The following is a 27,911-nucleotide window of genomic DNA, read 5'->3' on the forward strand; positions in this document are numbered from 1 at the left end:
AGTCAGGTGAAGTTCCCGATGACTGGAAGAAGGGTAATATAACCCCCATTTTCAAGAAGGGGAAGGTGGAAGACCCGGGGAACTACAGACCAGTCAGTCTCACCTCTCTGCCTGGCAAAATCTTGGAACAGTTTCTCCTGGAAAACATGCTAAGGCACATGAAAAACAACGAGGTGGTTGGTGACAGCCAACATGGCTTCACTAAGGGGAAATCCTGCCTGACCAATTTGGTGGCCTTCTATGATGAAGCCACGAAACTGATGGACAGGGGCAGAGCAGTTGATGTCATCTACCTGGACTTGTGCAAAGCATTCGACACTGTCCCACATGACATCCTTGTCTCTAAATTGGAGAGACATCAATTTGATAGATGGACCACTCAGTGGATAAAAAACTGGCTTGATGGCCGCACGCAAAGAGTTGTGGTAAATGGCTCGATGTCCAGTTGGAAACATGTAATGAGTGGTGTCCCTCAGGGATCGGTGTTGGGACCGGTCCTGTTCAACATCTCTGTCGGTGACATGGACAGTGGGATTGAGTGCACCCTCAGCCAGTTTGCCGACGACACCAAGCTGTGTGGTTCGGTTGATACACTGGAGGGAAGGGATGCCATCCAGAGGGACCTTGACATGCTTGTGAGGTGGGCCGATGCCAACCTTATGAAGTTTAACCAAGCCAAGTGCAAGGTCCTACACCTGGGTCGGGGCAATCCCAGGCACTGCTACAGGCTGGGCAGAGAAGAGATTCAGAGCAGCCCTGCAGAAAAGGACTTGGGGGTGTTGGTTGACGAGAAGCTTAACATGAGCCAGCAGTGTGCGCTTGCAGCCCAGAAAGCCAACAGCATCCTGGGCTGCATCAAAAGCAGCGTGACCAGCAGGTTGAAGGAGGTGATCCTGCCCCTCTACTCTGCTCTTGTGAGACCCCACTTGGAGTACTGCGTACGGTTCTGGTGTCCTCAACATAAAAAGGACATGGAGCTGTTGGAGCGAGTCCAGAGGAGGGCCACGAGGATGATAAGAGGGTTGGAGCACCTCCCGTATGAAGCCAGGCTGAGAGAGTTGGGGCTGTTCAGCCTGGAGAAGAGAAGGCTGCGTGGAGACCTCATAGCAGCCTTCCAGTATCTGAAGGGGGTCTACAAGGATGCTGGGAGGGACTCTTCCTTAAGGACTGTAGTGGTAGGACAAGGGGTAATGGGTTCAAACTTAAACAGAGGAAGTTTAGACTAGATATAAGGAAGAAGTTCTTTACAGTGAGGGTGGTGAAGCACTGGAATGGGTTGCCCAGGGAGGTTGTGGATGCTCCATCCCTGGCGGTGTTCAAGGCCAGGTTGGACAGAGCCTTGAGCCACGTGGTTTAGGGCAAGGTGTCCCTGCCCATGGCAGGGGGGTTGGAACTAGATGATCTTAAGGTCCTTTCCAACCCTTACGATTCTATGATTCTATAAAGAAGCTATCACTTTTTGAGGTCAGACATGGCATAAAACTTTTCTTAATTCTCCCTCAAGGCATGTTTCAGATAGTTACTCATCACGGTGGTATAATATGTCTGTGGTTTCTCTAGAGAAAATAATGTTGGGTTGCTCTCTTTAACATCTTAGGGGCTAAATTCATTCTTGTGTGACCCACTTCTAAACAACAGCTTTTCATCTGTGATTATGTTTTACCCCTTACTTCAGTGCTGCCAATTCACTACTTTAGACATAAAGGGATTAACAAAAGCACCCGAAGGAAGTAGGTGATTGGGTATCTTGTAGCTTTGCATGCCTCGGGTAAATCTGAAGCTGATTTTCAGAGTTTACTTCCAGGAAATGAGGTAATCTTCATTGGTTGGACAATACACAAATGCAAACATTTAAGTTAGTTGCAATTTTTGCAGTGGAAAATTCCTGCTGGAATTATTCATTATTTTGAAAGGGACCCTCCCTTTCGAAATATCAGTTGTTTGGTATTTGTAGAAATACCAGTTTGAAAAAACCTGCCTTTGCTGTTATGTCTTAGTCAGCAGAGGGCACTCTCCTCCTTTAAAAATAAGAGAAATGGACGGCTTACTATACAGAGGCAAAATGCTTTTCTTTGCAGTGCTTTTGCTTCCTTTTTTTTTTTCTTTTCCCTTTCCTTCCTGTTTGTTACCTTGTGCCTGTCCTATGTTCACCACAGGTTCTTCTCTAGATGGGAAATGCAGTGAAACTTCTGCAGTTCCTTTATGTAGCAAATGGATGGGTGAGTGAATTTCTGAACTGCCTGAATCAACTGGCCATAACCTCTAACTCTGTAAAGAGGCATACAGTCTAAGTTCTAGCTGTTTGAATCCCTGAAGCCAAGCAAAGCTGATTCCTCTGATCCTTGAAAACATCTGTCGTGCAAGACTCATTCAGGCTTTGTACGGGAGTAAGGCTCAGAAGGAGTTCTGTGCATCTGTACACTGCTTCAGTGAGATACTGAAACATTATCTGTTTATTTTTTTAAAGCACATACTGTCGTATTGCAGTGGTTGACTGAGGCAGCAGATTCTTGCAGGACAATGAAGAACAGCCAGTTATTTGCTTGAAAATGGAATGAAAATTTCAGCATGTCCATGTTTGCATAACATCATCTTCCGTAAATTCAGCTGTACCACTATACAAAAATACTGCTAAAGAAAAATTTATTATTTGCAATACTGTTATTGAATATCATTCTTAAAAAAAAGGCACTAGGACATGAATGCAATGAGCAGGGACATCTTCAACTAGATCAATTCACCCAGTTTAGATATCTCAGTGTATTTTGATGACTTCAGGTTTAAGGTTCAGACTGTATTTTGTGTGAGCTTACAGTTTATAGAGTTCTTGGAGTTTACCAGATGCAAGTATACCCCCTGCCACCTATGTATTTACTGCATGTAAGCTTAATGCAGTAGTTTAGGGACACTTACCTGCAGTTTCAACTGAAGTAGCACTGAGAAGCTCTGTGTGTATGAACTCATTTAGCTAGTTCAAGAAATAGAAATAGTGGTATCTTTTCTTATGTGTGTGTACGATCATTATTTGTAGGATTAATACAGAATATTTGAAGATCTCAGATTAAAACTGGTCCTCAGGAAAAAGAAGAAAAAAAAACCCCAACAACGTCGGACATGGATATTTTTCTGAAAACTCAATTGTGTATACATGCTTGAATGTGTTTTTGAAAACAATATGTTGGTAATACTATCTTTGCATAGATAGAGCAGTAATTTGCATAATTCATGTGAGCTACAAAAACTGTTGTGAGAGATCTTGTTGCCAGTTCTTGCTTATGCTGATTCAAATCTGAAATGATTTTGTTAGTTTCTGTCACTGCAGATTAGAATTAAATTTGAAAATATTTTCCCAGAATCATAGGATGGTTTGGGTTGGAAGGGACCTTAAAGATCATCTAGTTCCAACCCACCAGAAACCATTGGGATTATTGAAAGTTGCTGTGGCATTATTTGTCTGCAGTTGAGATCTGGAATACATAGATGAAATAAATATGTCTTAATATGTTTTAACAAAACGTAAAGCATTCTAAATTAGAGACGTTTAATGTAAATTGTGCCATGATTTTTAGGCAGGAGCATATAAGGCTTGTGTTTATGAACACATAGAGTTGCATCTGCATTTTAATATAATATAAGTATAGGAAAATTGCATGGTATAATAGGCAGGGAGCCATTTAGCTATCAGTTAAATTATAAGTGTTTGGATCAAGAGCAATTTCAAATCTCTGAGTCTTTCCGTAATTTTTTGGATGTTTTAATTTTGGACATTTGCATATACAGTTCTTGGAAATGAACTCAGTAAATATGCTCTGCAGCTAGGTCCCAGCTTTTTAAAAATAACTGCCACAGAAAAATTGAACCTTCTTCATGCATGAGACTGAAAATTTAGTTTCATTCATCTTTTTTATATTACCTAGTGTGATCCAGAGACTGAAGACATGTAAATAAATTGCTAAAGAAAAGTGATATTATTAGATTTATTTTATTAACTTTTCCATTTTAAATGTATTGGTAAGGTTCTCTTTTTCCTACTTTGTCTTGTGACCTGATCTTAGACAAAGCTAGGCAGTGTGTGTTTTTTTAGCAATAAAAATAAATAATAGTATAACAAAACAATAAGTAGTTTTTCACTCTACTTTGCCTTCATTGTCCATCAGTCCATTAAAATTCTGGTGTGGTTTAGACCCAGCTGGTAACTCAGAACCACGCAGCCACTCACTTAGTCATCCCCTTCCCCCTGAGCAGGATGGGGGGGAGAATCAAGAGAATGTAAATCCTATGGGTTGAGATAAGAACAGTCCAATAACTAAAGTACAATGTAATTATTACATTGTAAGTAATAATATGTAAATATTATTACTACTAGAAGTAATAATAATAATGATAAGGGAAATAACAAGGGGAGAGAATACAAAACTAAAAGGGGAAAGGAAAGAAACAATAAACACATGCACAGTACAATTGCTCACCACCCACTGACTGATACCCAGCCTGACCAGAGCAGCGATCTGTCCTTCTGGGTGACTCCCGCCAGTTTATATACTGGGCATGATGTGCTGTGGTATGGAATACCCCTTTGCCTAGTTCGGGTCAGGTGTTTTGTCTCTGCTTCCTCTTGCTTCTCATGCCCCTCCTCACCAGCAGAGCGTGAGAGACTGAAAAGTCCTTGACCAGGGTAAGCACTGCTGAGCAACAACTAAAACATCGGTGTGTTATCAGCATAGTTCTCAGACTAAAGCCAAAACACAGCACTGCACCAGCTACTAGGAAGAAAATTGACTTTGTCCCAGCCGAAACCAGGACAAAGTTCAATCTTTTGGGTGCTTCACAAAAGAACCACCATTTCAGGTATTTGGCAGCAAGCAGATGACTTATTTCTTAAAGTTTCTGCTATTTAATCTGTTTTTTAATTTTCTGACTGTCAGCTAGACAGTCTGCTAGACCTTTTGCAGAGCTTTTCTGAGAGAAATTTCAGACTTACTAGCAATTTCTGACTCAATTCAATTCAGTAATGGGACAACAGGAGCCTTTGGCAACATCAGACTTTTGGGGTGTTTATCCCCCCCATTCCAGAGGAGGTACCCACTCTTCACAGGAGAGGGACATGTAAATAAATAAGCTAACAAAACAAAGAGAAAAGAAGGTCTGTGTCTTTTCTTGTAACATCCTTATGTATCCAGTTTGTAGTGGATCCACAGGTTTTCCTGACCTTGCATGTTTATCATGAATTAGGCAATTGCAAAATATGCTGTGCTTTTTGACTGTTTTATCCTTCTGTTTTCTATGGGATCATGAATTGTCCAGGAGAAGATGACAGGCCAGTCTTCTGCATTCCAAGTTTTTGGGACGCGCTGTGGACATTCTTGCTCTGGACAAAGGCTGTAGAAGAGAGAAAGCAGTGTTACTATTTTATGCCTTTTTGATTGATCTTTTCCTCAGAGATCTGGCTAGTGTTTCATTCTGAAGACTGATACTGCTTTATAGAAAAAAGATGGCTGATTTAGTTTCTCCTATAACTGGAAAGATGAAATGGGTATTCGGCATTAAGTGGTTTTTTTCCTGAGTTCCATAGTTAATCATGTGGTGATTCAGTGAATTTCTACTTTCAGTAAATTTGTAAAACCTAGCTTAATTTAAATGTACAAAAATAGCTAAACAAGCAAGCAAGTACTTTGTAGTAGTGTAATATCAAATCATTGAAAGAAAGGAAGTCTTGTGCAAATCCTAACCACAATTAATATAGTCCTAGGGAGCCGGAGAGCAGAGCCATTTGTTGTGGTGTAGACACTTCAGGTTTTCTAGTTTCTCAGTAACCTTATTAGAAACACTTTTAGAAGAGGTGTTACCATTTGAAGGGAACAGTTTTCCTACAGGACTGAATCTTAGTCTCAAATGTAATAATAATAATCTAGTGGTAATTGCTGTTAATTGAATACTAATATGATTACACTTTCACCATTGGAAATTACTAACCTGTGTGTTGTGACAATCTTATGCAGCTGCACCTGGTGGTACTTACCTTTGTGAAGTGTTTTTATAGAATCATAGAATAGCAGGTTGGAAGGGACGTCAAGGATCATTTAGTCCAGCCATTCTTGGCAAGGCATGACCAAGACTAGATGTTCCAGCACCCTGTCCAGCTGAATCTTAACTGTCCAATCCTGCAACACTTCCCTGGGGAAATTATTCCAATGGCTCATTGTTCTCTTTGTGAAAAACTTCCCTCTTGTGTCCAACGGGCATCTCACGGGGGCTAGCTTGCGCCCATTTCCCCTTGTGTTTTCCATGTGACTCCTTGTAAAAAGGGAGTCTCCGTCTTTCTTTGTAGCCACCTTTTTAATACTGGAACATGGTGATGAGGTCTGCCTGACCTTTCTTTTCTCTAAGCTAAACAAACCCAGTTCTTCAGGCTTTCCTCATATAGCAGGCTGCCCAGTCTTGTGATCATCTTTGTGGCCTTTCTCTGGATCCTCCCCAGCCTATCCACGCTTCTTTTGTATAGTGGGGAGCAAAGCTGAACACCGTATTCCACGTGTGGCCTGACAAGTGGTAGGTGGGATAATGAGTTCTTTATGTCTGCTGGTGATGCCCTTGTTGATGTAACCCAGTTTTGAGATCTTCAGATTAAAATAGCATGTTATATAACGCAAAAATCTAAAAGTCAGTATTGTTTTCTCAGAGATACGAATTAATGAAGATTTTTGTCATATTAAATCTGGATTTATCAATTCTTTACCAGAGTTTTTGTAAATTACTCTGCTTAGAATAACAACAAAGAAAATTAGGATGACTATCCAAAACCTAGCTTTCTTCGTAGAGGGAAAAATTGTGAAGATTTTAACAGTTGAAGTTACCTGAGATCACTGAAGGACTGATTTGTCTTACTTCATCTGCCTCTTTGTCCTTTTGGTAGAGAGGGAGTGGCTTATGGATGCTTCATTTCTGTTTTTTCCATGTTTCTCTATTTTCTCCTTTGTTTTGAAAACTTGGATAGTTTTGTAAATGTTCATTGCCAGAAATGTTGGCTGAAGAAGTTGTTTCAGTTGATGCCACTATTACAATAGGTATGGGGTGAATAGTGATAAAAGTGGTAATTCAGGCCATTACATTTATTATCTACATAGAAATTCTGATCGAATTCTCAATAAAAATTTGCTTGAATGTCCTGGTCACAGCCCTATAGGAGTGACTTTCAGTGTTTGTCTTCCATGTCTGGTGCAGCTTAAAAAGTAAACAAGATAGCAAGAAAATTAATGGTTTTGATGGCAGCGTACAAATAAATTTCTTATTTATTTAGCTACTTCCCAAGCTTTCTCTGAGTCCTACTAAACAAAAACCAAAAACAACAACAAAAAAAGGCATCTTAAAATCATCTAGAGAAAACATTGATACAAAGCAACCTTGCTTGCTGTGTCTCAAGCATATTGTTTTCTCCTGTAGATTTAAGATCCCAGAGGAATTTGTTTTGAAATAGACCGTGTATTTGTGCCTGATCTCCCTCATATATATCATTCTGGTAGGTTGGACTGCTAATTTGGGAAAATTACAGAGGCTATATCAAAAAGAATATAAAAACTCAAACCTTTCCCCGTGCTTGCTACATTGATGGTAGCCATGGTGGCAAGGCTCAAAATGGTTCATGTGCACATAGAGAGAATACAGGCTCAGTCCCATTGGCTGGCCTAGTTAGTCCTTAAGAAGCATCAGAGCTGTCAAGAAAGCTGTGTTTTGTTACGAGGATAGTAAGAAGACTGACGTGATGAAGCCTAGAGGTTAAAAAAAGTGTACTTATATTAATGGGTTGCGACCAGAAAAATATTGCCAGAAAGACCAGCATAAAACTATAATGCAATCAAAACTCAGAATTAGTTTTTAACACTGTCAGTAGTTTTATGAGGTGAATGAAAAAGGAAGAATTATAGCTATTTTGATATCTTCTCAGACTTCCTGGTTTCAGAATCCAGTATTATTCCCCAACATTCCATTTTTGTTATTCTGCAAGTATTTAAAATACTTGTAGAAATCAGTGAAGAATCTCTTATATTTGGGAGAGATGTGATTTGCTAAAAAGAATTGAATGTGTGTTTGTAAGATTTCTGGCAAATAATATTGAAATTGTTGCAAGTAGTCTTATTCCCAGAAGGCCCATGGAAAATGTTGGCTGCTGATGTAAAAAGTGTATTGAGACTGGAAAGCCATCTTCACCATCTAGATTTTGTTTGTGGAACATTACATCTGCACTAGGAGTTACATTTTAATGACCAGTTTGAATTTGGTGGTACTTACAGACTCCTTCAGTTTTGTCTGTTTGAGAGTTTTGTTTTGGTTTTGTTAGTTTGTTTTAATGCTTTGATAACAATTACTGGTGTCCCAAAAGAGAGAACTCTTAAGAAGGTACAATTTTCCCAGGGAGAATAAGCTTGACTTTTTTTCGTTTTGTCCCATCCCCTGTCACCTCCCCCCCCCCCCCCCCCCCCAATGTCAATTTTTGGGTAAAGTCAAAGGATTAGTAAAGACTAAGAAGTACTCAATAGCATTTGTAGTTGCATAAACTGGATTAATGGTGAGTCTTTAGATTTATTTTTTTGTTTGAGTGCTAGTATCAAAAGTTCCAAATTTGCTATTTATATTAGTGGAAGGAAACTAACGCCAGTAATTAGCAATAGCAACACCACACATTGTGCATAATTGATTCTTCTTCTGCTTTAAATTTATGCTTCTCCATCTCAAAAGGTTTCAGTAGAATTAACTTTTGATTTGTACCAGTGCAAATGGAGAGAAAAATTAAGCCAATAGATGAGTTCCTGTATTTTCATCTTTGTGTCTGTCACCAGAAATTGAAAGTCAGCAAAAGATGTTGCCTGGCAAAGACTGGCAAAGAAAGAAAAATTGTTGTCTACAGGAAAGTATAGTACCTCTGGGAACAAGAAGGCATAGCTGAATATTAATAAAGATTTGAAATGTGTATGAAGGGCTGTTACTTTCTTAAGAGAAGCAGCACTGGTATGAAGGGGAGTATATTGTTAGGGTGCAAGTGGTCATTGAGTCTGTCCAAGAAAACTCCAGGGAAGCAGAAGCACTGAGCAAATGCTGTTTGTTTTTGAAAAGGTTAATCAATTTTTTGATGGATGCAGCTTCTTGGCATATATCGTAGTTTATTTTGTGAGTCTTGTCACATAGTGCAAAGTCATATTAATTGTATGGCAGAACATACAGAACTGATAAACCAATGCAAGATCTGGGACAACTATGTAGTATTAAGTCTAGATAAGTAACTGAATAAAGCAATTACCTGTTAAGATCTTGTCATCTACCAATGTAGAATACTTGAGCACCTATTAGAGAATGTTTAGGGAACCGTTGGAGAAATACTTAAGTTATGACAGATTCAAAATGAAAGCTTTTGAATAATAAGTTAGTCTTTTGGCTCTGTTAGCATTTTGATATCACTTGGCTGTAATTTCAGAGTTCAGTACGAAAACAAATGCCTGAATATATTATTTTATCAGTTTGTCACAAGCTGTGGGAAAATATTCAGGGCATCATTCTTTTGGAAGTACATAAGGGTAACAGAATACAGAACTAAGCTTGATAAGATAGAAGATAACTATAAAAAATTACCCTGTTTCACAAGAACGTTCGCTTGTGTTTAGTAGAGTACCATTTCTTGTTATTTGCTGTGAGAAGGTAGTGACTCTTCATGATTTGTCAGACATTTTGGGTATGCATGGACATCATCTGGAAGAAAGTATGCTTTGTTAGGGCTTTGGAGATTTGGGTTCTGATACTGGAGAACATATGTTCTCCTCACCTCTAAGACACACATTTTTCATGTTGAACTTGGAGGGTTTTATTTCTTCTTGAGTAAACAACTACTGCAGTATAATATTTTGGTAAGTAATGACCAGTAGCATCATTCTCCTAGATTGTCAAAAAAGGGGTGAGGATTGTATGTGTGTAAACAGAGGATTAGTTTATTAAAAAATGACAACAGTCCTTTCAGTATATTTTCACCTAAATTAAAACAGAAGGAGGTTTGTGTCCTCACCTCAAAGACTGGATATGAGACTTCAATCCCTCAGGTTTATTTCCTTGACCAAGTTTTCATCTGCTGTCTTCTCTGCATGTGCGTGTATATTTGCATACGTATATATCTCTACACAGATATATATGTTCATGTATTTGTTACCAAATTTTGTATATAGTACTGCCAGGACAAATTGGAAATAATGTTGCTGTATTTTTTGGTAGTTCTGACTCCATAGGCTTTACTTACATTCTAAGTAGAAGGGTGATGGATTTGTTAGGGATTATTTCCTATTAGCAACTCCCAATTTTAGACTTTACTTTTTAAGAAGCTCCATAATTTATAGTACATATTGAAACTAGAGACAATTTCTAATAATCTTGCCTTTCTTCTTCAGTGGTAACTTTTGTTACACTTCTGGTAACATTAAGAACTTTTTATCAATTTCTCTGAAAAGCAAATTCCGTCCCTCCTTCGCTTTCTCTTATCTACCATCAGATTCTAAATCTGTCATGTTGGTTAACTAGTCATCATTTAAAAAGCATGTTTTATATACTCTAAGATTGTACCTGAAAATTTAAAAATTAAACCTTTCTTCAAAATGATCCTAATTAAATACAAATTTTAATGTGAAAGTGTCATCTACCTCATCTAAATAATATTGCATTGGGGTAAGCATAGTGTGAAATCAGGACCCATATTTTATTTAAAACCTAAGTTTATTACTTAATTTTCTGTCAAAATACCATATTAAGCACTGTTTGTCTTTCAGCACACTGTATCGTCACTTATTTGTAATTTACTCAGTACTCTCATTTATTCTCATTCATTCACTATTATCTTCAAAGTCTTCCCCAATAAATCAACATTAATGTTTTCTTCCTACAGCATCACTAAGTTCATTCACATGGATACAGATTTTGTTAAAATACCCATCTTTGAATATTTTGGAGGTTTACTGTCTGTTCTATATATATGTTGTTCAAGTGTCCCAGGTTCTGTCACTAATAAGTGGTTTCATTGGTAGAATAGATGTTAGGTATTTTGTTTAACAGTGTCTTTTAGCATGAAAAGTAAATAATATGCTGATGCATGTTGAGATCTATATACTTTACATTAAAAAGTCAGGTTTTTTTCTGTTTTAGCTTATTTCAGGAACTGAGGTTGTCTCTTTTTTCTGTTTTCATAACCTTCTTTGTGGTACTTGTTTTTTCAGATTGCATATACATGTTGGTGCTATTGCCAGTATGAAAAATTTGTCCTATTAATCACATTCACTGTATATGAGCTATCTGCAAACGTAGAAAATGAAATAAATTTTATTGTTTTGTTTGCTTTGAATTAGGCTCATGCACAGTTAGTTCGAGAAGTCGATGTAGAGAAGGTGTCAACTTTTGAGAACCCTTATGTAGATGCAATAAGAAGCTTATGGAATGACCCTGGAATTCAGGAGTGTTATGATAGACGACGGGAGTATCAGTTGTCAGATTCAACTAAATAGTAAGTACATGGTGGCTACAAAAAACTGTGTATCATTCTCTCTTTCTGACAAAGTAATTTTTACTTTTTAAGTTCTTATACTGTGTATCTGTGTACATGTTTGTATGCATATGCAGCACAAACATACCTGAATATAGAATCGTAGAACAGTTAGGGTTGGAAAGGACCTTAAGATCATCTAGTTCCAGACCCCTGCCATGAGCAAGGACATCTCACGCTAAACCATGTCGCCCAAGGCTCTATCTAACCTGGCCTTGAACACCGCCAGGGATGGAGCATTCGCAACTTCCTTGGGCAACCCATTCCAGCACTTCACCACCCTCACAGTAAAGAACTTCTTCCTTATATCTAATCTAAACTTCCCCTGTTTAAGTTTGAACCCATTACCCCTTGTCCTACCACTACAGTCCCTAAGGAAGAGTCCCTCCCCAGCATCCTTATAGACCCCCTTCAGATACTGGAAGGCTGCTGTGAGGTCTCCACGCAGCCTTCTCTTCTCCAGGCTGAACAGCCCCAACTCTCTCAGCCTGGCTTCATACGGGAGGTGCTCCAGCCCTCTTATCATGCTCGTGGCCCTCCTCTGGACTCGCTCCAGCAGCTCCATGTCCTTCTTATGTTGAGGGCAGCAGAACTGCACACAATACTCAAGTGAGGTCTCACAAGAGCAGAGTAGAGGGGCAGGATCACCTCCTTTGACCTGCTGGTCACGCTTCTTTTGATGCAGCCTAGGCTACGGTTGGTTTCTGGGCTGCAAGCGCACACTGAAGCCGGCTCATGTTGAGCTTCTCATCAGCCAACACCCACAAGTCCTTCTCTGGAGGGCTGCTCTGAATCACTTCTCTGCCCAACCTGTAGCTGTGAATTGAATTCAAAGGACACTTCAAGGAGTGGAGTACATCTAGTTCAGGGTTATGTACGTGTTTGTTTTACAGGATGTCAGTCTGTGATCATCTGAAGTCTTAAGATTCTAACTAGGAATGGTTAGTCACTGATGGTTTTGTTTTGTTTTGTTACACATGTTCAAGCCCTTGCTGTCTTTTTACATACACGTGCAAATGCAAGCTGGAAATGAGAGGTCTGGGATGACATCTGCAGAGTAGTCTGAGGGTTCTGGCCTAGCACAAGACTTTATATGTGATTTAGTCAAGACGAATTCATTTGTACCTTGCTGATGCGATTTAGGCAGCTGAAGATCAACAGGTACATGACGTAGGTCTTCTCTGATTTGCTCCAGTGCTGTCACCACACCATGTTCTTCTGCTACATTTGCCCTGTGCATAGGTTCCTGTTATCCTATGCAGATTGCTGTCCTGTGGAGCTGGTTACCTTCTCAGCTTATCACTTTTATCATTTCTGTATGCGTGTTTTGGTGCAGAGTGGTGCAAAGCACAGTGGGATCTCTCTTAGTTGTTTGGATTCTCACTTTCCATGTAAAAGTACCATACTGTGTTTTGTTCTTTAGTGGTAAGAAAACAAATAAAATATTACATAAAGTGAAAAACCCTAAGGTGCATAAAAAGTGAAAAGAAATTTAAGGAACAAGTTACTGACAGTGTACATTCAGTTTCAAGTGTACTCTTGTTTCCATACTGAAATGAGCAGCAAGCATAAGTGGAAGGTGAAACAGAGCTTGTCTTATGCTTTGAATTTCTCAGATTTGTAGGTCCTAGCTTTGTTTCCACAACAGATGTGATGCTGTTTTTAAAGTTGAAATACACATAGGTATTTTGTGTGATAGGATAAAAATAGAATTACTTACTCTCCAAAGTAGCAAATACTCATCTGATGCTACTTCAGATCAGATTGTGCTGAATACCATAGTTTTGACCTAGTTCTAATGAAATTGTCACCATGTGTATCTTTTTTATTAAAAATAGTAGGAAATAATTCACTAAGCTGTAGAAGCAAATTGCCAGTACATTATCTTGCAAAAGGCAAATGTACTAGTTAATTGGTTACTTTTCAAGCTCAACTTGTTTGGCAATTCAAGATGAGTTTTTGCAGATTTGGTAACTTTAATCTGTTATAGTTCATAATATGGATTTCTGCAAAATCTGTTTTAAATGAGAATTGTGAATCACTGTATATAAGTCTTTAGAAGGGCCTCTCTTACATTTATGCTTGCAGGTAGAGTTTTTTCCAGTAAAAGCAATTAGCAGAAACCAAAGGAATGTTGTTTCAAAAACACAGTATGTATGTTTAGCAAGAAGACACCAAAAGAGAATTTTCTAGCTTTAATTCCTGTCACAAAGCAAGAAAACAAAATGCTTAAAAGTTACTGCTGAGATTCACAAGGCAGTAAACTAGAAATAAGCGCCCTGGTGGCCACTGATGCGGTGAGTCTTGATAATTTCTTCTGACCTGATGGATAAACCAAAGTGGTTTGTTGTCCGCCAGATCTCTTGTAAGCACGTGTCTATATGCTTTGTGAGAATGCGTCAGTATTTTTAAACGTATGTGTCAATATCACACATGTCCTTCATGCATCTCTTGCATGGGCCTCTCGTCTTCCCAGCAGATTTCCTCTGTTTTTTTATAGTAGTAGTATTTTCAGTCTGTTCCCTGTATTGCTTTTTTTTCTCCACGTTGTCTTCCTAAATCTCTTCCTCTGTATTTTCTGGGGTTTTTTTATGGTTTCTAAACTCTGGTTTTTAATATACCCTGTATGTTTCTATACTTTCTGTCATCTGTTGACCTGCTTTGTCATTGTTAGCTACGCTTTTGATGTTTTTACACCCACTGCTAGTACCCTGGAAGAATACATCAGATGTGTGTTTAGCACAAGAGGTTAGGGTAGGGTCTAAGAAAGAAAACTTCCTGCAGCCTAGAGGTTGATTTGAACCTCTTAGTAGCTCAGCAAATGCATTCCATTCTCTTCCCTTACAATTGAATGCTCCAAAGTTTAGATGTTAATGTTGTTTTTAAAAGCAATTTCTAGATTTCTCTGTGGTAGAGTCAAGAACACATCAGGTAAGCAGAGATTATTCACTTCCCATGTAAATTACAGGATGACTAAGCCACCTACTTCCCACTAAACCACTTCCCTCTAAGATACTATTCACTGTGTGAGACCACTATAAACCAACACCAAACTGCTGATTGCCTTAAGTAATAGCTGTGTGAGATGAGATCATTCAGTATGTACTGTACAGGGTGTCAAGACCTTAACCCAAATATAAACAGGTTACCAGTCAACAGTCTGATTATATCATGGCTTTTCAAAACCTGAGGAAGAGGGAGTCAACAGCCTTACTGTTGTCATAAGTAAGATTTCACATTTATGTCTTCAGAGTATCACTAATTTTTTACATGGAAGACAGAGATGAATCCTAACGATGTCTGCTCATCAAAGTTCATGTTCCACCTTTCATGAAACCGTTGCATGAATTGTAATGCTTTGGTCAGTAAGTAATTTTACATAACGGTATTCCGTCAGAGTTTGAAGTTTTTTGTAACTTCAAATGAACAATTAATTCCTTCATACCTTAAAAAAAAAATGGCATTTTGCTTCCATGTTCCACTTCTGAAACAGGTGCATTTCAGTGGAATTACTGTGTGCTAAATAGGATGTGCTTAGGGGCACACAAGAGGAAAAATCACTGTATGAATCTTTAAGTTTTTATACTATAGCAGTTTACTCCATTTGGTGGTATTGCCTCTAGTGATCAGAACATTCATTCTTTCACTTCATAAAGCTGTAGGGAATTCTTAGAATATCATGGGTCTCTGTGAGTCCTTTCTGGAGGACTAATACTGTTCTAAATTGAGACCTGCTCTGTGGCTGTCACTGGTATAGCAAATTATGAACAACTGCCTATATGATATCTTTGTAATAGTCATTTGTTTGGGGCAAGAATAAATATACTCTAAGATACATAAGAACATCATTATTTAATAAACATTTTAATACTGTTCATTGATATTTTTCTTCATTTGTAAAAACGTACTTGAAGGTTCTAAAGCTACATTTGGGGGCAGTTTGTGTTGCAAAATGGTAGATTCTGCTTTTATGTAGCTTTGCGGTAAGATAAAACAGCAAATAAAGAGTCTGAATATTAAGATGAAGTACTAACAGCAGAACCATGCTAACCCTATCTTATGTCTTAGATATAGTTCCCAAACATAAAATAAATGTCTGAAGAAAATAGGACATGAGATCTGCTGCATACAAAAGCTATGCATCTTACAGAAATACTGAAGATTATGCAACAGAACAAGGGAAATTCAGAAAGAGAAGTGGGGTTATATAAAGGAGTATACACTATGCATTTCTTCCAGGTTTTTTTTTTTTCATGCAGTACTGAACATATTTTTAATATTTGTGTAATTCTTAAACCACATTTCCTATTAAGAAAAGATTGCACAAGCATTTTTTTATTTGATGACTTACTCGTTTCTAGCATTTGCGAAGGTTGGCTTTTAGCCATGTAGGAAATCGAGAGAGACAGCTAGGTAGGATTTGGGTGGGATAAGGTTAAAAAGAATACAGTGCATACTTCTTCCTAACTCACTGCAGAGATCTTAGGTTTGCTCTGTTTACTTTACATTAAGATTAGATGGTTCTGGAAACTGGTAAACGTGCCTCAACTTTTCACCAATGGTGTACAGGCTCAGAAATGCAAACCTACAGAGAAGTTCTGAAAGTGGGGCCAGTACTTGTTTACACTTTGTTTGGTTTACAGCTCGTGTTTGTACGCTGAAAATTGTTTCTGTTTACTGTGCTGCTGCTGCATGTTAGCAAAGAGGCCACTTGTGTCAGTTACTCTGGCAGTTTTGTGAGGTAGGAAAAATCATGCTACAGCAACTTTAACGTTTTGCAAATGTGGAGTTGAAAGACAATCAAGTAGTATGCATTTTCAGAAATGCAGAAAAAGGCTTTTCCTTTTCAAAGGTTTTCCAGCACATGGCCAAATTTTGGGGTAGTCTCATCAGCCAGTTAAGAGTTTTGCAAAACAACCAACCAGCCTCCCCAAAAACACACCAGACCCCACAACAGTATGGAGAGTAGCCCAAACCAATTCCAGAACAGCGAGGCTGCAAAGGACTGAGATATGCCAAATACTATTTGCTTGCGTCATTAGCCATAGTCATAGGCTTTGGGTAGGGTTTTATTTTCACTTGCAGAGTCTCTGTATGTGTACGAGAGCATTTTGTAGAGGGTCATGCTGCTTACAAACTGTCCTAACTTCGAGGATTTTTTTTTTTCTTTTTGCATTAAACCTATAAGCTTTAGGGTTGAAAAGATGTAAATGTTTGTGGCTACTATCATACCTGGAAAAAGCCACGTGATATCTGTCTTATACATGGTTGAATACAGTGAAAACATTTGCATACGAAGTTGCTGGTAAGCCTTGCTTTTATAACTGTGGTTACACTGAAATCGTTCAACAAGCTGTATGTTAAATAGCAAACTTTGTAGTTTCTTGAGGTTTGTCCTTTCCCTTTTCTCATTCTCCCCATACAGATCAAGAAGCTGTCATGTTTTTTGCTGACTGGCTGGTAACAAGTCATCTTGTCTGGTTTTAGACTGACTGACCCTTTTATCAGTGCCAAGTAATTACCTCTATCTCCACATAGAATCATAGAATAGTTAGGGTTGGAAAGGACCTTAAGATAATCTAGTTCCAACCCCCCTGCAATGTTTGGTTTTGTTTTAGTGATTTCTCTGTTAGTATTTCTCAGTGTGGTGCCAGGCAGATCCCTTCTCTTCAGCAAGGAGTTTCAGAGATAATCTGCTCCCCAGGGACTTCTGTGCTCACAGGGTCTCATAGGCAGACTGCCTCTAAGCACAGGGTTTGTTAAGGTCCTAGTGAATAGTAATTCAGCATCTTGGTACATCAGTTTTGCCTGCTGAGTATGGGAAGAGTTGTTGGGCAACACTGATGAATAGAACAATCTAATTTTTAACCTTGGAAAGGGAAACAAGTGTTAGATGGATGAGGGTTGTACTTTTCTACCTTTGTCTGCCCATGCCATACTGCCTTCTCTTGATTAATTAGGCTCTACACTAAACAGTTTAAAGTTACAGAAATCCCTCTTATGGAATCATTCCTGAGAAAATCCTACTTTATCACCTGATTACTTGCCACAAAAATCTGGCCTCAAAGATGCTGGGGAAATAGTAGCTCATGGCTGGAGGAGGGTGTTTGAAGTGCCTGCCCTATGTTTTTTCACATTGAAGGTGCTTCAAGACCTCATTCCCTGAAAGTAAATTCAAGTAAGTTTTGATCGTCATTTTTGGTCAGGTGATGTAGCTTTTTGAAGTGAGTTAAGGCTGAATGTTGAGTAACCTGTTCATGGTGATGGAGTTATATTTAACCTCTTGAAGGAGGTTATTGGTTAAAACAATTCCAGTCTGTTTGTTAAGGCTAGGAGTCTTACCTCTCTGCTTGATTTCTCTATGAGAAAGGCAAGTAGGGAAGTACAGAGCCAGTCAGTCTACTCCCATGATTCCACTCCTGCTATTTAATTTGAAATGTGGACGAACAGCTCCTTTGAGACGCGCTCTCTTTCAAGGACCTTGTTAGCACCTCCATAGCCTGGCAGCTTCCCTGGAGCTGGCTGCCGGCTTGGATCTTGTCATAGGTGATGTGAAATGCCTTAAAAGTAAGTGCTTCTCTCTCAGTGCTGACTGGGAAACAAAAGGCTTCCTCTGCTTCTGGTCAGCGTGCAGATCACAAGCATGCTGCGAGGCAGGCAGTGGCAGTTCCCCTGGCATGGGGAGAGGGTCGTGCCAGCAGCTGCTTACACACACATCGCCTCGGTAATGCACTGCCTACCTGTCGCTATAGCAGCCTCCGGGAAAATTACCTCAGCGGCCACTAAAACTCATTTTTATAACTAATTTACAAAATTAAGCTTTTAAACTTAGTCTGCACCATACAAAAATTTGCTCAGACCTGTGTGGTTTGAGTTGGGTTTTTTTTGTGTGGTTTCTTTTTTTCTGGGGGGGACAGTGGGTGTTGTTTTTGCTTTTTGTTGTTGAGGGTTTTTTTTCCCCTGGGGATTTGAGGGGGTTTTTTTTGTTGTTGTTTTTGGGTTTTCGGGGGCTTTGGGGGTTTTTTTTTGGCTTTTTTTTTTTTTTGAGTAGTTTTATGTGATTTTCCCTTTTTTGTTCCTTTATATAATGCCTAGCTGAGTAAGTAATGTTTGGGTGAGAGGCCGTATAGCTACAGTGTGTCTCCTCAAAGTTAAGACAGTTTTTAGCAGGTGCTCAGCATGATATTTAGTTGAAACCTTTACAACTTCCACGGTTGCTGCTACCTACACAGCTGAACTCCCCGAGGTAATGCTGGTGGTGGTTACCTGCTTTTGCACTGGCCCTCAGGACCAATGCCAGAGTATTTCTAATATAATACTTATATTGTTATTATGATTTTAAATTTTGAAGTTGTTAAGCTGAGGAAACATCTGCTTTGGGCAGTTGTTGGCCGCACTCTTTGTGGAAGTTCATGTTTATGACAAGTCTTGTGGTTTGTTAGCAAGAGTGCACATGCAGCCATTTTCTGGTATGAACTGAAAATTTAGTGGCATTGCAGTATTTGGGCATACATTTTGAGTTAGGCACTGATCCTAAAGTACCTAGTGCGTATCTTTTACGTGCTTAAATTTTTTGCACATGCACAGGACTTATTTGCCCAGGCAAGCGATATGTTTGTCAGTACTTGCTTTAAAGCCGTGGTGAATCAGTTTTTTAATAGGCAGATGTACGAAAAAATCGGTGAAAATCTTCATTTTCATTCACTTCTCACCCATCTGAATTCAGAGACTCGAGACATTGCACATAGCCCTGGCTTCATAAAGTTCTGTTCATAAAGTTCTCTTATCTGCTTGCAGATAAGTCAGTGGAGGAAGTAACTCCACCCTGCTTTCCTGTGGGAGCTTATGGACTTCCCACACCCCAGGCTGTATCCATCAAATAAACTAGATTAATTTGAGCAATTTCAGTAGTCTTTCTTCGCTATTCCAAATAATTTTAATAGAAATGTGTTAGCATTTTTAGTGATTTTAGAGTATCTTGAAGGGAGCTTTGTGTTACTGATGCAGTCAAAGCCTTCAGTCTGATTTTCAGAAACATGTTTAATCCCACTGAAGTTGATAGCAGAACGTGAAGTTACATATCCTGTTACAGTAACAGAAAGTGTATCTGATCTGCAGAACTGTTAAAGTCAGTAGCAGAAAATATCTACTCTTTTGCTTCAAAGCAACAATGCACAAACTTCATTAAAACCTGAATTCCAGCGCAAGTAATTTTCAACAGAAATGTCTTCGCTTTTTTTGTTTAAAAAACAAAAACCAAACCACAACAAATCAAAACTTAAAAGAAATTTTTTTTTTCTACTTAAAAAGAATTTCATTGACTGCTCTATACTCACAGCATGAAAATAGCAATCATAAAAGATGTAAAAGTAAGGTTGCACAACAAAGAACTGGGACATTTTTATTTAAATAAATGGATACAGAAGTTTTTTTTATTAAGTTTTAAGTTAGAAGGGAAAGTAGTAGGGGTTAAATGTCATTATTTGAAAATAAAAAATGCAGGATTATTCTAAATTGCTTTTGTTGGACTATAGATTCTGGTTATGATTTGTCATATGATCCTTTAAAGGATTTCCTGCATGCTATCTGATTTTGTTTTGGTTTGGGGATTTTTTCTGTAAGGTACTATTAGTGGTTTTGATACTGGTTTCTTGATTTTGGCTTTGAGTGTATAATTTAGGACATTAATTCTTAGAGAGCCCAACATTCTTTGATTTCTAAGTGAAGAAATCTAGAGAAAGAAGTAGGACTCCATCAGGACGCATAAGGAGTCTTCTATGGACTGTGTAGGCTCTGTAAAATACAAACTATGAAATGAGGGGGAAGGTTGCTGTTCAGTAATTGAATGAGCTAACTTGAGCAGAACTGAATGAAGGTGAGGAAAAGGTAAGTATTTTTAAGGATAAATTAATGCATCTGGAACTTAATGACATCAGTGATTTGTGTTAGGACAAAAAAATACTCATCTGCCCATTTAATGGTTTCCAGTAACACAAGTGAGATTTAACTGTGTACTATTATCCCTTTGTTTTATTGCCTTTCTAAAATCAGTCAGATGTGCATTTTAGGATATCTTAGTAACATGTCCGCTGTGCAGAGGTGCAGTCACCAGGCTCACATTGGAGAACAAAAATGAAGCTTGCCAAAGGAATGCAATAAAATGGTTGTGTAAATGGTTATCTATAGGTTAATTTATCTTCTCAGTGGCTAACTGTAGGTCATTCTTGGGCTGGGAAGTAACCAAATGCCCAAGAACTTCATGTCCCGCAGCAGTCTCTCTCAGATATCTACCACGGGGAGAGCCCAAGCTTCCTGGTACACTAATTTCATGAGCTATCATAGAACCATAGGACAGTTTGGGTTGGAAGGGACCTTACAGATCATCTAGTTCCAACCCCCCTGCCATGGGCAGGGACACCTTCCACTACACCATGTTGCTCAAAGCCCCGTCCAACCTGGCCTTGAACACTGCCAGGGATGGAGCATCCACAGCTTCCCTGAACAACCTGTTCCAGTGTCTCACCACCCTCATAGTGAAGAATTTCTTCCTAATGTCTAATCTAAATCTCCCCTCTTTCAGTTTAAATCCATTCCCCCTTGTCCTGCCATTACAGACCCTTGTAAAAAGTCCCTCTCCAGATTTCTTGTAGGCCCTCTTTAGGTACTGGAACACTGCTACAGGGTCTCCCCTGAGCCTTATCTTCTCCAGACTGAACAAGCCCTGCTTGTCCAGCTCCTGGACCCAGACAGACTATAACACACATTGGTACACTTATTTGTTGAAGCATCTCTTTTATGAGAATTAATTAAAAACTCCCATACTCTGTTGCTTTATGACTGAAACCTATCATTAAGCAGTAGCAGAAGATTTTGGTGTTGTAGTTAATGAAAATTTACAAGCAATTTTAAGCAATTCGGGGTTTCTTACTAACCAACTGGCATGTATTTCATGTAGTACAGGCTTATTAACTTAATCAGAAGTTTGACTGTGAATGCATGACTTCAAGGTGCCAGAGATCTATGCTACAGCAGGTCACTGTTCTTGGGAGATTCATGGTTGTCTATCCATGTATCTGTGTAGACATTGCAGAATGAGTAAGAAGTATGTTGCATATTCAAATAAAACCGCAATTTTATATTTCTCACACATCTTATAATATTCTTTGTCTCTACATTGCTTAGACTTATATAATTGCAAACTTTGAATCTTTGGTGAATATACATGTGAAAGCTATTTTCAAACTTGTTTGAAAGTAAAACATAATAATTACACTACCCTTCTATAGAATTTACTTGAAGCTATGGGCGTGTACAGGAAGAGGGGGGTGGAGCACATTTTTATACTTTGTCCCCTCTTTTATGCCGATAATACTCTTTTTTCTGTTGCACTTCTTCCTACCCCACAGCCCATTTCCCTTCCCAAGTCTTCCTTTCTCTTTTCCTCAGTCGGATGATGGTGTCACTGTCTTGCATTCCTTTTGTTTCTCCCTGTCTATAGCTATCTTAATGACTTGGACCGCATAGCAGATTCCACCTACCTGCCAACTCAGCAAGATGTGCTGAGAGTTCGAGTCCCAACGACAGGGATCATTGAATATCCATTCGACTTACAAAGCGTCATTTTCAGGTAGTTTATTCTGTTTCATTTTACATTAGTAATACCGTATATAGGATATTGGTTAAAAGTGCATAAAAAGAAATTAGTCTATGTTTTTAAAATTTGAGTTTTGTCATTATTTTTTCATGTAATTGTCCACGTATAACAAGGAGTTGATGCTAAAGATGTCAAAAGGATGAAAGGCAATCATATTTGTCTTCTGAAAACTTGCAATTCATCTTTTCAGTAGTAGGTACCAAAGTTTGACTGTGAATAACAATATGAAAATACAGTCACGCTATCCTCTTAATTCATGTAAATTATGGAATACAACGCTTCCACTTGTGCAGCTGATTTTTAGAGAGAAATTGTTCTTCTCTACAGATAAATAACCCTGCTTGAGTGCAAGTGCAGTTGTTTGAAAAATATCTATGGAGTTGCAATTGCAAGTGAGACACCTGTGTTTAGTTACTCTGAGATACAGGGTGGGGTGGGAATACAATGTGAGCAAATTTGAGTTTTAATTTGGTCTATTAAAAATTTTAGTAGGTACATGTTGTATTCTATTTGTCCTCTTAAAATGGGCAGCTTTAACAAGTTGGGAAGTTTTACTCTGGTAATTTGGCAGAGGAAAAGGCAGGCCACCGAGTCTGTTCTGTTCACATATGTTTTTGCTGAGTACACAGGGCATACACTGCCAAATCATGGCTCGTGAAACCTTTGTATCTCAGAAGTCTGAGGGTTTTGAGACCCACAGTAATCTAAATACAGAAAACACATCAGACTTCAAAGCAGCATATTCTTCAGCAAACTGTCTGCCTAGGACAGATTCCGTTAAATATCAATAAAAAAAACATTTAGAAAAACAAACCGAACTTTGTTTTCAACTAAATTCTTGAATTTTGTCACTGTGTGTGTGCTTGTGTGTTTATCTGTTAAGGTATTCATGGAGTTGATATGGATGTTAATTTTGCAGAATGGTGGATGTAGGAGGCCAACGATCAGAAAGAAGAAAATGGATACATTGCTTTGAAAACGTCACATCTATCATGTTCCTAGTAGCTCTTAGTGAATATGATCAAGTGCTTGTGGAGTCAGATAATGAGGTAAGCAAGCATCAGCAAAAAGCACCAATTTTAATGAAAAAATAACTTCACTTGTCTAGTCCCGGGTGTTTTCCAAATGCGTCTACAAGCAGTCATGTACAACTGCACCTAATGGAGTGAGAAGCACTACAGGGATCAAGAGGGGAGAAGAGGATCAGTCTTCAAATATGGCAGACCTGATCAGCTCCACTATAGGATTCAGAGAAACCTATCTCTTTTGTGTTGAAGGGGAATACAGCTGAATATAGAGAAATGTTCTTAGTGTAGCTAAGTAGCAGAGCCACAAAAATAGGCAGTGGAAATAAAGACAAAATTTACAGATTCCTTGCCCTCAGCAAGTTTGCTGATGACACCAAGCTATGTGGTTCAGGTGATACCCTGGAAGGAAGGGATGCCATTCAGAGGGACCTTGACACGCTTGAGAGGTGGCCAGCGCCAATGTGATGGAGTTCAACAATGCAAAGTGCAAGGTCCTACACCTGGGTCAGGACAATCCCAGGCACAGCTACAGGTTGGGCAGAGAAGAGATTCGGAGCAGCCCTGAGGAGAAGGACTTGGGGATGTTGGTTGATGAGAAGCTCAACATGAGCCAGCTTCAGTGTGTGCCTGCAGCCCGGAAATCCAACCTTATCCTGGGCTGCATCAAATGGAGTGTGACCAGCAGGTTGAAGGAGGTGATCCTGCCCCTCTGCTCTGCTCTCATGAGGGCCCACCTGGAGTACTGTGGAGTTCTGGTGTCCTCAACATAAAAAGGACATGGCGCTGTTGGAGCAAGTCCAGAGGAGGGCCACGAGGATGATCAGGGGGCTGGAGCACCACCCTTATGAAGACAGGCTGAGGAAGCTGGGGCTGTTCAGCCCATAGCAGCCTTCCAGTATCTGAAGGGGACCTACAAGGATGCTGGAGAGGGACTCTTCGTTAGGGACTGTAGTGGTAGGACAAGGGGTAATGGGTTTAAACGTAAAGAGGGGAAGTTTAGATTAGATATGAGGAAGAAGTTCTTTACTGTGAGGGTGGTGAAGCACTGGAACGGGTTGCCCAAAGAAGTGGTAAATGCTCCATCCCTGGTGGTGTTCAAGGCCAGGTTGGACAGAGCCTTGGCTGACATAGTCTAGCATGAGGTGTCCCTGCCCATGGTAGGGGGATTTGGAACTAGATGATCCTTAAGGTCCTTTCCAACCCCAACCATTTCATGATTCTATGCTAGAATGGACCGTGAAGCAGTAAACTTCATTCCTTACACTTAAATCATAGGATGTGTATTGTATTTTTATTTCAAAAAGTAGCAGAGGTAAGAAAGTGAGCTGAGGGGGCAAAGCACACTTGTATCCAATATTTTGAAGGCAGTTTACAGAGTAGGGAAATTATTTAATATTTAGATTTTTTGCCTTTCCTGAGGGATATTGTGAATTACTCACTAAACTTCTGTGGGTTACTCACTGGCACCGTCCTGTGCACATCTTTTAACACATGCTTGTAAAAACTAGGTCAAAAAACCGAAACATTTGAATGTTCTTTATGGCTGCATACATGTTGATCTCTCTGTTTAAGAGAATGGTTGAAATAACAAGGCAAAACAGGTATTCCTGGATGTTCATGTTATATAACTACTATATATTATACGACTATTTTTAAATGATTATGAAAAAGGTACCTACATATAAAGCTGTTTCGATTTTTCAAGATTTCACCTTCTGAAACACTTCGTGGAGGCAAAAGTTGTAAAACTCCTCATTGTCTTGCAGATGCTTCTTCCACCTCACTGCTAAAGTATTAATGTTTCTTATTAACATTAACAGTGGAAAACTTCTGAACCTTTTTGAACCTTCAGTTTAAAATGTATTCATAACTTTAATTCAGACCAGTTCTTGTTTTCGAGTCATATGCGCGTACCCTAGTAGCACTTTCCAGCAGCCTTAGGCCTGTGTTACTCTAGCTCTGGAATGGATCCAGATTGTCCTAGAGCTAAGCACTCATCTGGGCAGCTTAGTTTCGGCTTTCAGCAAGCGGTAGCCAGTCTATCTGGATTTTGTTGGTGTTCCGGAGCACTGATTTATTCCCTTCCTCATAATTCAGGTATTTACTGGTTTGATCTCAGATTGCAGTTCTTTCTGAAAATGTTTGTAATATATGGAGCAGGCTGGAATGGCTTAACGATTCTGAGTTTTTAAAGTAATAGCAAAATTCATCCCTTGGATTAAGAAATCCTAGATACACACCTTCAAGCTATGCCTAATATTGCTGTTAATTTTGTGTGTGTTGTGTGTTGTCCTTTCACACATTACACTATTATCTAGGATCAATCTTTCCTGTGATCTTGACAACAATATTGCTCAATGGATATCCACAGAAATTATGTCATGAAGATAATTTTCCTAGCTTCTTGCTTTTGCCTTGTGTTCATCAGTCCACTGGCTTTCACTTCCTTACCACATGTAACCCTTGGTCTGCTTTAAGACCTGTGTCATCTAACTTGATATGATAACCAGGTTTAATTTTTTTTTGTGCCAGTCTTGACCAGTAATTTTTAAAATATTCAAATACTTCTGCATGTGTCATCACTCTCATTCTGAACAGAAAGAGTTCCCCACAAGCTTGTCTGAACCTGCTCCATTGCTGCTGTGTAATGTGTGGTGGTGCAGCAGCCAGAGTTGTGTGAAGACTGGTGCTTGCACTGTTCAGAATCCTGCTGCTATGACTTGACGCTCTCTCATTCTGTGTTCAGCATCCATTGTCTTACAGATTTCTCCTGCATTTATAAACTTTCAAAGTAGTGGCTGTTACTTAGGATTAAAGTGCAGCTGTGATCCCCATTAAGTCTTCTAGGTTTCTGAAATGTAGAGTAGCAGGTTCATTTGCCAGTAGCAGATGTTTGCATGGCACTAGCAGTAGGAAAACATAATGTTTTTATTTTGAGATGTGAACAGAACCAGTAGATCAGGAAGTGATTCAAGCAATGGTTCCGAAAGCCATTGCACAAACCTTGCAGGAATTCAGGGGGTTCTCAGACAAGTGGAACAGGAGGGATGGAAGGTAGAAGGGACATGTGACTGGCGGAGTCCCTTTTGGAAGTAGTGTAGAGCTAAATAATCTGGGAAGAAAGCTGTTCTTAAATGCTTGTCCAAAACATTACCACCAAGGAATCATTAAAACTGTCTAGTGACTTAATGGTCTGTAATTACAGTGCCCCTCAGTAAGATCGTGTTTAGCTTGGTGTTCATAGGTCATAAAGGCTGAAAGATGATAGCTACATAGGAGTGAAGTAGAATTGGTTGCGTAGAGGGATAGGGTCTCCATCCCAGAGAGAGAATGTACAAAGCTTGACTAGACATGGCCATGAGCAACTTGATCTAATGACAGAGTTAGTGCTGCTGGGAGCAGGGAGTTGGACCAGATGACTTCCACAGGTCCTTTCCCCTATAAATTCTTCTCTGATTCTAAGTAGAAGAAAAATTGTTTCACAAATGAAAGGAGATTTTTTTGTTTCTTTGGGGAGCATCTTTGTGGTCATGTCATAAGCTTTAAAACCCTGAAGAATCAAGCTTTATTTCATGGTGGATATCAGAATTACTGTAGTTACTTTCACAGTACTCAGTTTACACTGAAGAACTGTCTTGTGATTTTATCATAACATTTGCATGAAGTCAAAACAGGCTGTTTAGAAAATTGTGGCTCAGTACCTCAGCTGTAACTGCAAATTGAAACTGAAGGAACTTTGTAGGGTGGTTTTCTGTGACGTTTCTGTGTTTCAAGCACTGTATAAAGGCACTGTGCAAGGATGTCAGTTCTTTTAATTGGTGGAAACTTTTTATATTCTTAGGTTGTTCCACGTAGAAAGGATCGATGCTGCTTGGTTTTTTAAAAATTATTAAAAGAATATTTAAAATTACATTAAAATAGTTAAATGAAACCTAGGATAGGTATTTTTACTGTGTTTGCATTTGTTTGTGTATGCAGGTTTATTAATGTAGGCATACATACTCATGTTTTGAATCTGGATGAAGTGCATCTGCAGAATAGATAGATGGAACTTCTGTACCATTCATCAGTGCAATCTGTTAATGGGTGGCAAATTGGTACAGTGTTCCAATCACACTTTCTTTTTATATGGGACAAAAATAAGAAATGGCATGAGGCCACAAAGTTCAGTATACTTTCAGTCTTTGTGGAGGCAATTATCTCAAGCATGTATTTCATTTTTTCATTGGAACTATCTTGCTGTTCACATCTGGGCATGCTTCCACTTCTCTTCCAGCACTTTGTGTTCCTTATTCACAGCCTAGTCCTATATGGCTTAGCATGAGGGCTGAAAGAAAACAATGTTGAGATCAGAGCACTTCTCTTTTTATGCATCATGAATAAACGTAATACTTTAGTTGTCTCTTTTTTTCATCAACATTCAGCAATCCAGAACAATTGAGCATAGGTCAGCAGCATAATATGAACTCTCAGATAGAATTAAAATCCTCAAATGGTCTTCAGAATTATTTAACAATGTTATTTCCATGGGAATAAAATCTCCAGAACTCACTGTTTATTTTGAAACTAGAGAAAATAACACATTAACCATCTGTGCCAAACCTTGTTGCTATATGTATTTTATCTGCTCATACCTGTTCACACATATATGCGCATGTATTTC

At 39.0% G+C, this 27,911-nt stretch overlaps 1 protein-coding gene across 3 annotated transcripts in view; it reads left to right on the plus strand.

Moving 5' to 3' along the window:
- Window positions 1-27,911, plus strand: part of LOC115619403 (guanine nucleotide-binding protein G(q) subunit alpha) — a 122,235-nt gene that overhangs the window by 79,252 nt on the left and 15,072 nt on the right. For all 3 annotated transcript variants that reach the window (XM_030511594.1, XM_030511595.1, XM_030511596.1), the window contains 3 exons: window positions 11,373-11,527; window positions 22,065-22,193; window positions 23,140-23,269. In XM_030511594.1, the coding sequence (XP_030367454.1) occupies window positions 11,373-11,527; window positions 22,065-22,193; window positions 23,140-23,269 (414 nt within the window). The remainder of the gene's footprint in view (window positions 1-11,372; window positions 11,528-22,064; window positions 22,194-23,139; window positions 23,270-27,911) is intronic.

Source organism: Strigops habroptila, chromosome Z (assembly GCF_004027225.2).
Source record: "Strigops habroptila isolate Jane chromosome Z, bStrHab1.2.pri, whole genome shotgun sequence".
NCBI lineage: Eukaryota > Metazoa > Chordata > Aves > Psittaciformes > Psittacidae > Strigops > Strigops habroptila.